The 14,195-nt window shown below is 41.3% G+C and overlaps 1 protein-coding gene across 1 annotated transcript in view; it reads right to left on the reverse strand.

Annotated features, from left to right (window-relative positions):
- The window catches only part of C7 (complement C7), a 55,672-nt gene that overhangs the window by 15,968 nt on the left and 25,509 nt on the right, over positions 1-14,195 (reverse strand). The window contains exons 9-13 of the mRNA XM_047077028.1: positions 12,524-12,634; positions 8,775-8,941; positions 6,087-6,315; positions 4,025-4,196; positions 2,222-2,309 (exon numbers count right to left, since the gene is read on the reverse strand). Of these exons, the coding sequence (XP_046932984.1) occupies positions 2,222-2,309; positions 4,025-4,196; positions 6,087-6,315; positions 8,775-8,941; positions 12,524-12,634 (767 nt within the window). The remainder of the gene's footprint in view (positions 1-2,221; positions 2,310-4,024; positions 4,197-6,086; positions 6,316-8,774; positions 8,942-12,523; positions 12,635-14,195) is intronic.

A 14,195-nucleotide genomic window follows, 5' to 3' on the forward strand; every position in this document is an offset into this window, starting at 1 on the left:
TTAATGCCACATATAATTTATTAATTGTCCCCAAATACCAAGCACTGTACTAAGCATTTTACCAAAATTACTTTTGTGGACACTCCCCAAGTCCCTTCCCCCCCGGCCCCTACATGTTCCAGGAAAAGACAGTTGTTATCAGATCTCGGAAATGTACTTGTTGGTCAGTTCTTCATAGTAAGACGTCATAGGCTGCTCATTGGCCATACCGCCTAATAAAAGCTGGTAGGAACAGACAGAAATGTGCAAATCCTATCAGCATGTTTATGAAAGTTTAAGTTTCTCACTGATGACTTTTAGAGGGAGTGTAATGCTGATCTTCTCCCATCCTAAGCTCCAGCCCCTACCCTGTAAGGGAAGGGCCACTGTGGCTGGGCCAGATTCAAGGACATGCCAGGAGGTGAGCTTTCATGGTGAAGCAAGGAAGAATTTGAAGCTGAAACTTAAAGGGGTAATCATGCACTTTTGGGATCTCTATTAGTTCCTTTCCTCATTCTTGGGGCTCTCTGCCACCCCAGGGGTGGTAAAGAAAATCGGCCTGGGGAAGGGCTGAGAGCTAGGCATTAGCACCTGGCTATTCCAGGCATTAGAACCAAATCCCAAGGTGCCTTCTACTATTCACTGTCAGTCCTGGTCCAGTCTGGCTCCAGTTGGTAGGAAACAAAGGGCCCAGGTTAATACTTAAGTTTGAATACATTGGGAAAGGACAGTTGATTTGCTTTGGTTCTAGCCAATAGGCCGTCTGCCTGACAGAAGGGACTGTTATAACAGTGTCCAAACTTGGTTCTGTATTAGAACCACTAGTAGCAATTAAAAAAAAAAAAAAAAAAAAAAAAAAAAAAAGCACAACTCTCAGGCTCTATCCTAAACCTACAGAATGAGAAAGAAAAAAAAAAAAAAAGAAAAAAGGAAGGTAAGGGGCAAGCAGCAATCTCTATTCTTAAGTTCTCTGGGTGACTGTGATGTAGCCCATCCATGGGGCAGTGTTCAGAACCCCTGCCCCTTACAGGACACCACATGCACTGGAGTTTGGGACAACAGCTCATGGTTTGCTGAAGTATATGAGTTTGTTTGGCCTTGTTCGCCAAGCCTGTGTTTCCTTCAGGAACTTAGTAGATTGTGGTGACTGTATTGGGACAGAATGAGTGTTAGAGATGCTGGGCTCATTCCCCTCTCTCCACACACACACACACACACACACACACACACACACACAGAAGCCCTCTTCCATTTCCCAACAGTATCTACATTTGGGGAAACTTCAGCAAAATGTCAGTGTGTGTGTTTAAAGGCCTAGAATTTCAAAGGCAAACCCTTTGAGAAAGCAAGGCTGGCGGCACTGAGGGGGTCCTGACGAAAGCCTCCTACGTGAGCCAGTAGGAGACTTCATTGGAGCTTGAGGCCAAAGCCTCATCATAACAAGCAGTGAGAAGAGCAGAAATTAATATGGCCGCAAGGCCAAGAAAATTCCCTAGAATGACAAGTGGCAGGTGATTTGTGTTCCTTCCTAAACAAGAAAATCGCTCCAAGTATAATGACCCATATCTCACCAATGCTGGCAAAATGTCTTATTGGCTTCCGGAATAAACCCAATTATTTCTTCCCAAACCCAACATTTCTGAAAAAAAAATTTTAAAGACATTTCTCAGGATGCCTGGGTGGCTCAGTCAGTTAAGTGTCTGACTCTTGATTTCAGCTCAGGTCATGATCTCACAGTTCATGGGTTCAAGCCCTGCGTCTGACAGCACAGAGCCTGCTTGGGATTCAATCTCTCCTTCTCTCTCTGCCCCTCCCCTGCTCTCTCTCTCTCAAAAATAAATAAATAAACATTTAAAAAAAATCTTTAGAAAGACATTTCTCAGTGGCAAGAATAGAGAAAGTCCTCTTTGCTGCAGAACTGGCTTATGGATTCTTATTCTTATTTTAGAATGGAAATGTTTAACAGCCTTCTGGCATGATTACATTTCTAATTTCATTGGGCAGCAGTATTGATTTACCTTACTGCAGAAGATATACTGCCTTCTGCAGAATTCTAATCACCTTGGCCAAAGAAGTAAAGTCACAAACTAAAACCCTTACCAGTAAAACTAAAATGCACATATAAACTATTTGTAGCACTATTTCATCATGGAAGAAGGAAACCGATTATGACATTAGGGAGAGAGAGAACTTGGAGCAAAGAGCATATGCAGAGGAAAACAATATATCTTTCATAACCAACTTGAACAAATCCATCTTTCAAGGCAGGAGGTGATGGACAGAATTCTTTTGGAACCAAAGACAAAGGAAAACAATGTGGTTCAAGCAATCTGAAAGGAAAAGGAAACAAAACATAATTAATGTGATAGATTTCCACAGCATAATAAATATTTTGCACCACAGCGAATTTCTCATTAACATCTGAAAGAACTCCATTCCTGTAAACATGCTGGTGTGCTATTTTTGTCATTCTCGGGATCAATATCTGATCATATCCTGTGATAGAAAACTCAAACATAAACTACCAAAAAATAGCTACTAAGTCAGTAGTAAGAAAAACAAAGAGAAAGAAAAGGAAATAAAAGTCTCTGGACAAAACACCTACTTCATGGGATTTCTAGAGGTCACCTGCCTCAGACCTACTTTTTCTTCCGCTGTCTGGTTCTGAAGTGCCTTTAACATGGAACTGATTCTGGATTAAAAATAAAGGAATTCCTGTTAGTGACCCTGCAAGAAAGGGAACATCTACTCTGTGTAGGCACCTTGGCAGTTGCTCTATAAATACGCAACATCTCAATGCACCTTCACAGTAACCCTATGAGGTATGCAACGAAAAGAAAGTTTGAATGACTTGTCCAAGGTTATAAGGTAATAAATACCAAGGCAACATTCATGTTGTAGTCGGTTCGGCTCCTAATGTCATGCTCTTTCTACCTCCCGCAAGGCAATCTCTAGAGGAAGCTCATAATAATGGAAATCCCAGTGACATCCATCATTAAACAATAGTTTTATGGCCTCTGAAGCCAACGTGCCACCAGTATTATTACCTCCACTCCAGAGATCTGAAATCTGAGGGAAAGCATTACAGAATAGCCCGTGAATGTCGCCTCCTTCTCAGCTGAGTTCCTTATATGCTTTCCACACTTTGAGGAAACTCAGAAATGTGAAGTATTGATCATGATTTTCCTCTTTGTACTGGGCAGGAGGAGGAGAACATTCTCTCCCTCCAAGCACCAAGAAGAGTGAGAATTCCTTCAGTGCCTCCGTAGGATGCTCCTTTCCTTCCAGCTTCATGTCTAGTGGCTGGGAAAAGAAGCCCAGTCCATAGAGGCCTCCTCTGCTGGAGACCCTCATCCTCCCAGAGATATGTGCCTCGAAGGTAGCTTCTCCTCCTACAGTAGTAATTCCATATGCTCACCAGCTTCCTAGTCAGGAGACTTGATGAATTTGCAAGGTCCCGGCAAATGGGAAGTTGGTGGGATAATCAGTCAAGATATTAGCCATCTAGAGCATCTGGCTTTATGGTTAATCCTGAATGAATGAATGAATGAATGCATGAATGAATACATGAATAAATGAATGAATAGGATTGGTATATCTGAAGAGTAATACAACTATTAATCAATGCTTACTATGTGCTGGGCACTGTGCTAATCACTTTCTATGCTGAATCTCATTTAATTCTGACATTTTACTATTGTTTTACCTTCTATGATTATACTAATTTTAGAGGTGTTACCAAGGTCACACAGCAAAGTGGCAGTTCTGCTTGATGCCAAAGCTGCTGCTCAGATCCCCTTGGCCAGATGACCTTCTAGTTACCCAGCCTTTTGTAACATCTGTATCAGAAAAACTTGAAACACACAAGTGCAAGCTGTCCACACATGCCTTCTTCCTTCAACTGACCCCACTGCTAAAGGCAAAGTCACTGATAAAAATCGCCATTTAATTTTTAAATCTTTTAATAGCAGCAATCACATATTCCACGCTTCCTGCAGAGGGCACTCTATTCTATGCAATTGCCAGGAGATCTGGTCACCATTACCGCAAATGCTGGAGTTCCTCCTCCTCGCATTGCCTGCTTTCTGTTGGCTCTCCAATACAGGACTGCCCGCCTCCACTGGGAGGTGGGTTATTGCATTCTCGGCTCCTTGATTTCTTCCCTTGAACGCAGGGGCCCCAAGAGGACCAGCAACTCCAACCTCCATCAACCCCTCCTGTAAGATAAGAGAAAGACTGTTCAGAAAGTACTTGGAGAGAAAGATTTCAGAGTCTAGTATTAAGCTTCATGCTCAGGCAGTTATTGAGGGAGGGGACAGTCTGGGCACATACTACCTTCACTCTGTTCAAGAGGTCTTCTTCAATGACCATAATGTCTCTGCACATTGACTGGGTTTGTTGATATTAAGGCTGCATCAACGAACTTCTTGCAATTATATCTTAAATTTGTTTATTATTTTAGAACTGTTTCAGAGCATTTTGTCATACCTCATGCCATTCATTTACTTCTCACAAGAATGAATCCGGGTGGGCAGGAAGTCTGTTACCATTCTCATTTGATAGGTATGGGACCTAAGGCAAGGGGGTTAAATGTCATGTCCGGTGCTGCAATGGCTGCCAAGAGTCCTGTCCAGACAGCAACATGGTCTTATGGCCGAGTCCAGGTTCCTCTCATTACAGCAGTTCCTACTGTTAACATTTTTATTGGAAAAGCCATGGTTGGGCATGAGAAGAACATAATCTACTGGGTTCCAGACTGCCAACCTCAGAGCTGGCACTGTACAAAATGAGGAAATGCATAAGAAGGAGAAATGCTTTTACCTCCTGTCAACATCCTTCAGTCTGCAGGCACTTCCTCAACCCAGCCTGGCCACCTTCCAACTCAGGGCCGATTCATGACCAGTGGTGCTTTTAGAATTTTCCCCCATCATATACCTTGGGGTAGGCAAGAGAGAACTTGCACTATATTCTAAGAACTTGGCTTTCCTGGTTACAAACAGATCTCAGAGACCATGCTCCTGAAACATTACTTCCAATTGATAGATGGTTTTGTTTACTGCTCCTTACCTATTTCTACCGTGTAGCCTACATCCGTCTCTCCTCCACTCGGCACCCACCCCTCAGTATCATACACACCAAAACTAAACTAATGTGATTATATCTTCCAATGAGTTTCCTTATACTTTCTTCCATAATTAGAAATTGAGTTAATAAAGTAGTCCTCTGAGTATATTAACAGGGGTAACAATAGCTTGATATATTATGATCACTACCCCAATCCTTACCAGCAGGGGGAGCTTCCATTTTATCAAATAATAGGAAATCCAAGCCACAAAGGAATGAAATCAAAGTGGTAGAATTTCAATTTACCAGACAGGCTACTTGGGAAGACATTTGGAGGCAAGGAGGCTTTCCTGACGCTTGTCTACAAGCAATCATAGTTCAGTCATGTATTCATTCATTCATCAAACATTTGTTAAGTGACTTCTATGAATCAAGCCTTGTTGGGCTCTGGGAATAAAAAAAAGGAATCACAGCCCTGACCTTAAGAAATGAGTTTTCTAGAGGAGAGAGGCATATAAATAAATACAAAACTGTCCCACACTTTGTCTACTCATAAAGTCAAACTTCACATAGTTCTGTGTGAACTGATGTGCCTCTAAAGCACCAAGCCTTCAGATGAGCACATTCAGCAAATGTTCAGAAAGTATTTGTGAGTAATTGATTGATAAAACATAATACAAAATAGAAATAGAGATATTTCAAAGAGCTTGCGATTGGAAAGGTTAAGCCATGTGCACACTAGCTGCACAGACCTGTTACGACAAAACCTCAATGAGCTGACTATGGCATAAAAGAGAGACGTGTTTTAGGCATTAATCTATTCTAATGGAGAACAGGGAATGGAGGGCATGGTGGGTCTATTCGTTAAGACAGGAAAACAGAGACAGCAGAGGGCCTTAACCCCCTTGCTAGAACCCAGAAGTGCAATAGGAAGGGAGACACTAAATTAATACACAAAGAAGCATGATCTCAGGGATCAGCGGGAAAGAGTGATTCCTTTTTCACGGTGTCCAGCATAACTAGCAAAAACTCAGCACACTGACCTGCTTCATTTCCCACGAGGACTCCTTGCTCACAAGCCACACCAAATGTGTATGGTTTGCAATGGCACTGACACTGGGTCCCCTCGACGGTGGCAATGCCGCCATTTTGACAAGGTTGGCAATGGCAGGGGTCAAATTCATCCAGATATTCCTCAAGAGCCCGCTTCAGGTATAGCCTTTTCACAGAGGCACAGGGTACTTCCTTTACCAGCTCATACAGAGGGGTCAGCTATACAGATAAAGACATCATGGTCAGTAAATCGGGGTTTTAGGCAAGAATATTTTTCTCCTGGCATTTAGGCTGAATCTCCATTAAAATAAAAATCAAAAGCCACTCTCATCTTAATTCCAATTATTTCTTGTTCAAATAAAAAGAAAGCAATTACTTTCTTTGCAAGACAAAGGGAAAAATAGGAGTGAACAGGGAAGGAATATTTTTTGTATCTTGCATAAAATTTTTCAAAACCAACAGGACATTCATTTTCTAGTTATTGAAAGATTATTTTGAAGGAAGTACATTTCTACCCTTGCAGAGAGCAGAAGAAAAGGAAATGCACTTAAATTACAGTGAAGAAGCAAGTGCAATTAAATTTAAGATTAAATACCCAGCTCTAAGAGACTTAACATGTCTCTTAGCAGAGACCATGACTCTTTCTTCCTGACAAAATTTAAAACAGACAGACATTACTTCTCTGTGTTGAATATGTCTGATGAAAAGCAGCTTGGAGCCCCTAGATGTGCTGGCTAAGCTTTAACAATCTGCTCTCCTAAGAACAAAAATGCTCTGATTTGTAGCATTTGCCAATTTCTGCAGTATAACTACTCTTCCCATGGCCGATTTCAGGTTGCTACTGGGATGCCAGTGACCATGGAGTCGGGAAGAGATAGGCACCTTTGGCTGTTATGAGGGTCCATCTTGAGCTGGCTACAGCATACCACCGGAGTAGAAGGATAACTTACAGACCCAGCCACATCTCCCTCCGTCTCTGCCCAAACTCTCTCACGCTGCATTATAAAAGAACTGACTGGATGGCATTGCGTGGACGTATACCTATAATAAGTTAGCACAGCTATGATAGTGACAGTCCTATGTGGAGAAATGCAGAGTTGAGAATGAGAAGGAATGTCTGATCCTCCCTAATCAACAACTTAGAATTTTTTTTGTTTTTTTTCAACGTTTATTTATTTTTGGGACAGAGAGAGACAGAGCATGAACGGGGGAGGGGCAGAGAGAGAGGGAGACACAGAATCGGAAACAGGCTCCAGGCTCTGAGCCATCAGCCCAGAGCCCGACGCGGGGCTCGAACTCACGGACCGCGAGATCGTGACCTGGCTGAAGTCGGACGCTTAACCGACTGCGCCACCCAGGCGCCCCCAACTTAGAATTTTTTAAGATTTGTAACGGGGCACTGGCATTGAAAATAGGTCATTGTGAATATCGATGGTGGCACATTATGATAAGACCTCCCAGGAAAACTGGCCTCTTCCTTTTACCCTTACTTAGAGGCAAATGGGTGGATATGGTGTTGGGAGGGTGCTTAAGAAACTTTTGTAATTGGGGGGGGGGGGCGGATTATAAAATGTGTCCAAGTCAAGTTTCACCTGAGATATTTCTTGACTCCCATGACAGAGAATAGATCATAGAATCAGTTCTTCCATAGCACTTGTTTTGAAAGGGTAAATTTGTTCCATTGGGATGGATGTGTTAGGGAACACCATGAACATATCACAAATTTCATACAATTTCATCCGTAAGAAAAACCAGGTGAACCCAGAAAAGTGGACACAACTGAACCAACATAGGAATACACAAAACACACACACACACAAACACACACTTCAAGCATCCACGCAGTTCACCGCCTGTGTAATATACTACACCCATCCACATCTGATGCAGGAACCGTCTGTCCTCTGGCAGCTCTCCTCCTACCACTTCCCAATAATTCAAAGGCTCTAACCCACCCAGCACCCAGCAAGCTTCAAGTCTTTTTCTAAGAATTGTGCTACATTAATATATATGCGTTTCTTAAAAATTTAACACATACAAAGCTATACTATTGTTTTTACTGATGCCTATTTTTTTTAATGAGTGTCATAGATCAAGTTTTTGAGTATTGTGTCCTTAATCCATTTTCCCCATAAGCCAGGGGGTCTTCATTGTGCAATTCTGTCTAGCTGTCTGATTTTAGGAACACATACGTAGCATTATGACAGAAGTGACTGTATCAATAAAACATCCTAACATTCTGCCAGTCAGATTTGTTTTATTTTAATTTACATGTCTCCAAGAGCCTACATGCCATGGCCAGAGGAACAAAGGTGATCTGATGAGACAGTAGACAAGCCTAAATGCCTTCCTCTTGCAAGAATCTATAATTCCTCTGAATTAGAGACCAAGGAAAACATAATCAAATTTAGGTCAAAAGCTTAAAAAGCAAATTTTGTTACTAATTTCTCTTGGGATTTACAAGACATTTAACCTTTACAATTGAAATATGGACATGCAAGATAATGAATCTTCTGTTTCTTATTATTATGTACGCACTCATTTTGCTATACAAAACATAATTGGGATACAAAAATGCTAATTACAGCTGTCTCTGTTTAACCACCTTGATTTAATCTCATTTTCCCAATGCGAATAAACATGTCTGCTTTGTGTGCTTTCAACAGAGCAGGACGTACCTTTTGTTTTATGACTTGGGGAAGACCAGTCACAGATTCTGCCCACGAAGCATATCGCTCTTTGTTTCCAGCAGGATTGTCCAGCTCCAGGAAACTGAGGCCAGACACGAAGCCCGAACTGCCCCCCCTGACAAATGGGTTCCCTCGCAGAACATTGCTTTGAGTTCCTATACGAGGAGAAATCAAATGAAATAGGTCAGGATGCACAAAGGAAACAAAGAGAAGAATAAAAAAGTGAAATGTCTCTCAAGTACTAAAACACAACCCATCCTATTCTGGTAAAGGACAAACTATGGACACAATGAAAACATCAGTGATTGCCAGCAGTGGTGGGTGGGAGGAGTAAATAGTTGGAGCATGGAGGATTGTTAGAACAGTGAAATTGCTCTACATCACACTATCATGGTAGACACATGGCATTATACATTTGTCCAGGCCCATAGAATGTACAACACCAAGAAGGAACCCTAACATAAACTATGCACTTTGGGCAATGATGATATGTCAACGTAGATTCATCACTTGGAACAAATGCACCCCCGTGGTGGAGGATGCTGAGAGTGGGGAGGCCTTAGTTTCTGACAGGGGTATATGGAAACTCTCCGTACTTTTTGCACGACTGTGCTGTAAATCTGAAACGACTCTCAAAAATATCTATTAAAAGGAAAAAGAAAAGAAAACCACAATCATTACCTGACAGTAGATGATATTAGGGAATTATTGTTCATATTCTTAATGTTCTTAGTATAATAAGAACATTATGTTATACAGGAGACTATCTTATTTCTTAGGAAATAAATATATATTTTGGGATGAAGCATCATGGAATGTGTTTCTAAATGGTTCAGCTAGGGGCACCTGGGTGGCTCAGTCAGTTAAGCGTCCAACTTTGGCTCTGGTCATGATCTCGCAGTTTGTGATTTCAAGCCCCACATAGGGCTCTGTGCTGACAGCTCAGAGCCTGGAGATTGCTTTGGATTCTGTGTCTCCCTCTCTGACCCCACCCCGCTCACACTCTCTGTCTGTCTCTCTCAAAAATAAAATAAACATTTAAAAAAATGTTTTAATAAAAATAAAAATAAATGGGGGGAGTTCATTGCATTTGGAATATTAACTAAGCAAAAAAAGCTATTAATTAACAGGCATACATTAACACATGAAAAGTGTTCTAAACAGTAAATACCAATTAAATTCTTTTCTGCATTTAAGTGCCTTATAATTTCAGAAATATTTTTGTCTCCATTTGTAATTGATTTTTATGCTGGTCATGACTGGAAATTCCTAACTTGCAAACCAGATTTGGGGTGATCTTTAGTTCATTTCTTTTAATGAAATTTTGCAATTTCGTAAAATTTTGCAAATTCAAAAACTGTACATTTATCAGAAATTATTAAAGCCTAGGGTGCCTGGGTGCCTCAATCTGTTAAGCATCTGACTGGCTCAGGTCATGATCTCACAGTTTGTGAGTTGGAGCCCCGAGACGGGCTCTGTGCTGACAGCGCAGAGCCTGCTTGGGATTCTCTCTCTTTCCCTCTTTCTCTGCCCCTCCCCTGCTCTCTCTGTTTCTCTCTCAAAATAAATAAATGAACTTTTAAAAAAAGAAACTTTAAAAAAAAGAAATTATTAAAGCCCGGTGTTTTTGACAAATTGCTGGAGTGCGTCCTCATTGTCATTGTTAGCTCCGGTTTTGATATGCACATAGTCACCCTTTTAAGGCAGCTTATCACAACTAAGTTCAGTCCCTCCGCTACCCGGAGCCGAATCATCTGGAGTGACTACACATTTCTGAGCTTCAACACCCGCTAAGAGAACAGCTGGGAGGAGAGCCTTGGAACCAGCATCTTAACAACTTCCCGGGTAATCCCCGCACATAGTAAACTTGGAGAAATCACCGCCTGCCCTGGCACACCTGTTTATGAATTACAGATTCTGAGAAATCCGTTTTAATTTTATTTTTAAGCCTGTAGCCTCTCTCTCCATACCTCAGGGAGCTCTCTGCTCCCTCTGGCCCTCTTCCCCCAGACAAGCAGCATGGTGCGACAATCAGGAGCCCAGACTGTGAAGCCACACATCATGCCTTTGAATCTCATGTCTGACGCTTACCAAACGTGATCGTGGGCAATCTTTCTGTCACTCGGAGTCCCTGTCTGTATAATGAGAATATGAATAATACCTAGCTATGTGTGCTATGTGTGCGTTAAACACAACATCAAATAAAATCAGTGAGCAGCTTCCAGTAGCCAGCCCAGCTGATAACTGATGTCTCTATTTTCCCAAAGCTCCCACTCATCTCTATTTCCAGATCACCATATTTCCATCTCTTTCAAAAGCATGTCCTCCTGGGGCACATGGGTGGCTCAGTCGGCTGGGTGTCCGACTCTTGATTTCGGCTCGGGCCATGACCTAACAGTTTGTGATTTTGAGCCCCACATCAGCGTTGGATTGGGATTCTTTCTCTCTCCCTCTCTCTCTGCCCTTCCTCTGCTCATGAATATTCTCTCTCTCTATCCCCCTCTCTCTCTCAAATAAATAAACTTAAAAAAAATTAAAAAAAAAAAAAAAACCATGTCCTCCTCCTCTGTCATGCCAACTCCACGAAGACAGGCATTTTCTCCGGCATGTCACTGCTTGTACCCCAGTGCCCAGAACAAATCCTTGCATGTACCACAGGCTCCATAAACAGCTGATGAATGAAGGAAGTGAATGAGTAAATACACCTGGTTTCACTCCTCTGTCTTCCTCCTTCCTACAGTCATCTGCCAATATCCCAAGAATCCCCACTTCCTCAGGAAGAACTCTGGCATCTGGGTCAGTCTTCACCTTTGCCCCAATTTATGCTGTCACCGAGAATTTAAGCTCTAGTACCTGCTCAGTCCATTGCTACCACACTAAGAAGTTCACTGTAAGGCAAGTTAAGTTGTAATCACCAAATTCAATAAACAGTCTCCAGCCCTTCTCTTACTTAACTTCTGTCTAGAATTTCTCTTTATTGACTTCTCTTTCTCCTTTATTTTTAATGTTACTGATCTTTTCTGGTTCTTCTTCTTTTTTTTTAAAGTAGGCTTTTTGCCCAAACTCATGACCCTGAGATCAAGAGTTGCATGCTCTACCAAACTGAGGCAGCCAGGCACCTCTTCGCTGATTCTTATCCTGTCAGATTATCCCTTCTCAGTCCCTCTTCTTTCTCTACAACTTTATCTTTGTAACCTTTCATTTAATCACTTCCTGTACTAAATCCTTTAATGGTACCCCCTTGTTACCAGAATGAAATCCAAATTCCTTAACAGGGCATCTAGACACACTCTAAATCAGTTTTTTTTTTTTTCCCAGTTCCTTTCTAATCACTCAAAGAATAGCACACCACCTTCCCCACTCCCTCTGCCATCACCACGACCACCACCACCACCAGCAGCAGCATCTGAGCATCCATGTCAGAGTGGAACTAAATCTCTCCTGTTGGTGTCCTTTTGCTAGGCTGGATTGCCAACTGTCACTGCAGGTGGAAAAGGTAGTATATGCTGAGGACACATCTACAGTGCACAGGAGATACCCAGTGAACTTTCCATGGCAGTGTCTCACTGTCATGACATATGAAAGAGAGAGCAGAGGCAAAAACAACCAAATACATTTTTAAAAACACAAGATAGAACACCTGCTAAAATTTCAAAGGACCTTGAGGCCAGGAATTAACCACAAGAGAGAGGGATGGAGATTAAGCTTGTAACACAAATTGCCCCCTTCTTATTTACCTGAATCTGATTTTAAGGCATCTTCCAGCTCCTTGCATTTGCCCTTTGATGACGAATACAAAAATTTGAAACTTGATGAAGTACATGTCTTTATATCTGTTGAACTAAGACCTGAGGGAAAAGTTTTAAAGGTTTTATTTCTGCATTTGTTAAACACGTCTTTTGAGATGCAGCCAGGTGGGAGGATAGGGATACTCTACTATTGTGGCCATCTAATCAAGAGTGATATGATAGGGACATTTTCAAGTGCTGTAGGAGGATCAAGGGTCAAAAAAAGGAATATTTGTTTTTTGTTATTAAACAAAATAACACATACATGCATACACTTAGGAATGAAGCATCATGTGTCTGAAACTTACTTTCAAATGATTCAGCAATTTTGGCTTCTATTATCTTGGATCAGAGAGAGGAGACTGGGGTGATTTCTACATGAAACAGTGGAAGGAACACCCGGAACAGTGATATCTTTGACCCACATACAGTCAGCTTCTCAATTATGAAGCAAACAGATAAAAGTAGGCATGTAATGGTCCCAGTCCACCTACTGGAAACCCCAAAAGCTGGGTTCTGATTCTATAGTAATTAATTCCTAAAACCTCAGGTCTACTGCCTCAATCTCTTGATTTTAATATGTTTACTATCTCTAGTTTCTAACAATTCCTTCCCATAACTCATAACCTCAGAATGTAACAATTTCTACTCATTATCAAATGGAGTTTTGCCAATGCATTTTTTAAAGAAGGATGGAAAATAATAAGTGTGGAAATATATATTTCTTATATAATTTTGCTAACTGTATTGTAATAATCTCAATATTTCTTAAGGAATAATTGGGGGGATCTATTACATCTCAGGAGTTTTGATTATATTTCAGTTAGAACTTTTAGGAAGGACAGAAACTTCTCAAGAGTAAAATTTTTACTTAAAAAATATGCTTTGACCAAATTGGAAAGTTTTAATAAAATTCTCCCCCATTTCTTTAAGTGCTAAGGAATAAAGGTTGGGAGGCAGTGAAACTAAGTTTAGATCAAGCCACTTGCTGGATTAATTTTCCAAAGAAATATTGTCCCTGTCATTGCTACAAAAAAACTTGTGCTTATACATCATTTCCAACCAGGGAAGTTAGAAAAGTTCAAATTCTAGTTAAATCTTAACTGGTAACAAAAAAACTAAGCCCATTGGGGGGAAAAAAGCCAATGGAAACATAGAAAAATATTGTAATTCACCCCCAAGGGAAGGTTACAAGATTTCCTCTGAATCTCATGTAGTAAGTGTTATTCTCCTCCAAGGTTGTAAGGGAGCCTTGACTGAAGAGAAAGACCCCTAAGAGGTGATTTGGAATGGAGAAGGAAGTGTGGACATCAGCTGAAGGACAAAGTTGGGAAGAAGTAGGTTTGACTTGGAATATTAGTAAACCAGCCAAAAGGTCTTTGGAGAGAAGGAATGGACACTAAGACACCACCCTCTACCCTCCCACATTGGGACACATGGTGAGGACTGTCCTCTTACTATGGGGTCAAAAAAATCATGAACTCCGTGGTGTGCACTGATTCTAACAAAAATCAGGCCATTCTAGCAACAACATAGCATAAGGAAAAAGTTCAGCTGACTTGGGAGCAAGTTAGACCTCCTTACAACCCATATGCCCTTGGGTGAGTCTTATCTAACACTG

The sequence above is a fragment of the Lynx rufus genome, unplaced genomic scaffold (genome assembly GCF_022079265.1).
Source record: "Lynx rufus isolate CCGP_SWC_20201006 ecotype Redwood Valley unplaced genomic scaffold, mLynRuf1.p SCAF_1, whole genome shotgun sequence".
Classification (NCBI taxonomy): Eukaryota; Metazoa; Chordata; class Mammalia; order Carnivora; family Felidae; genus Lynx; species Lynx rufus.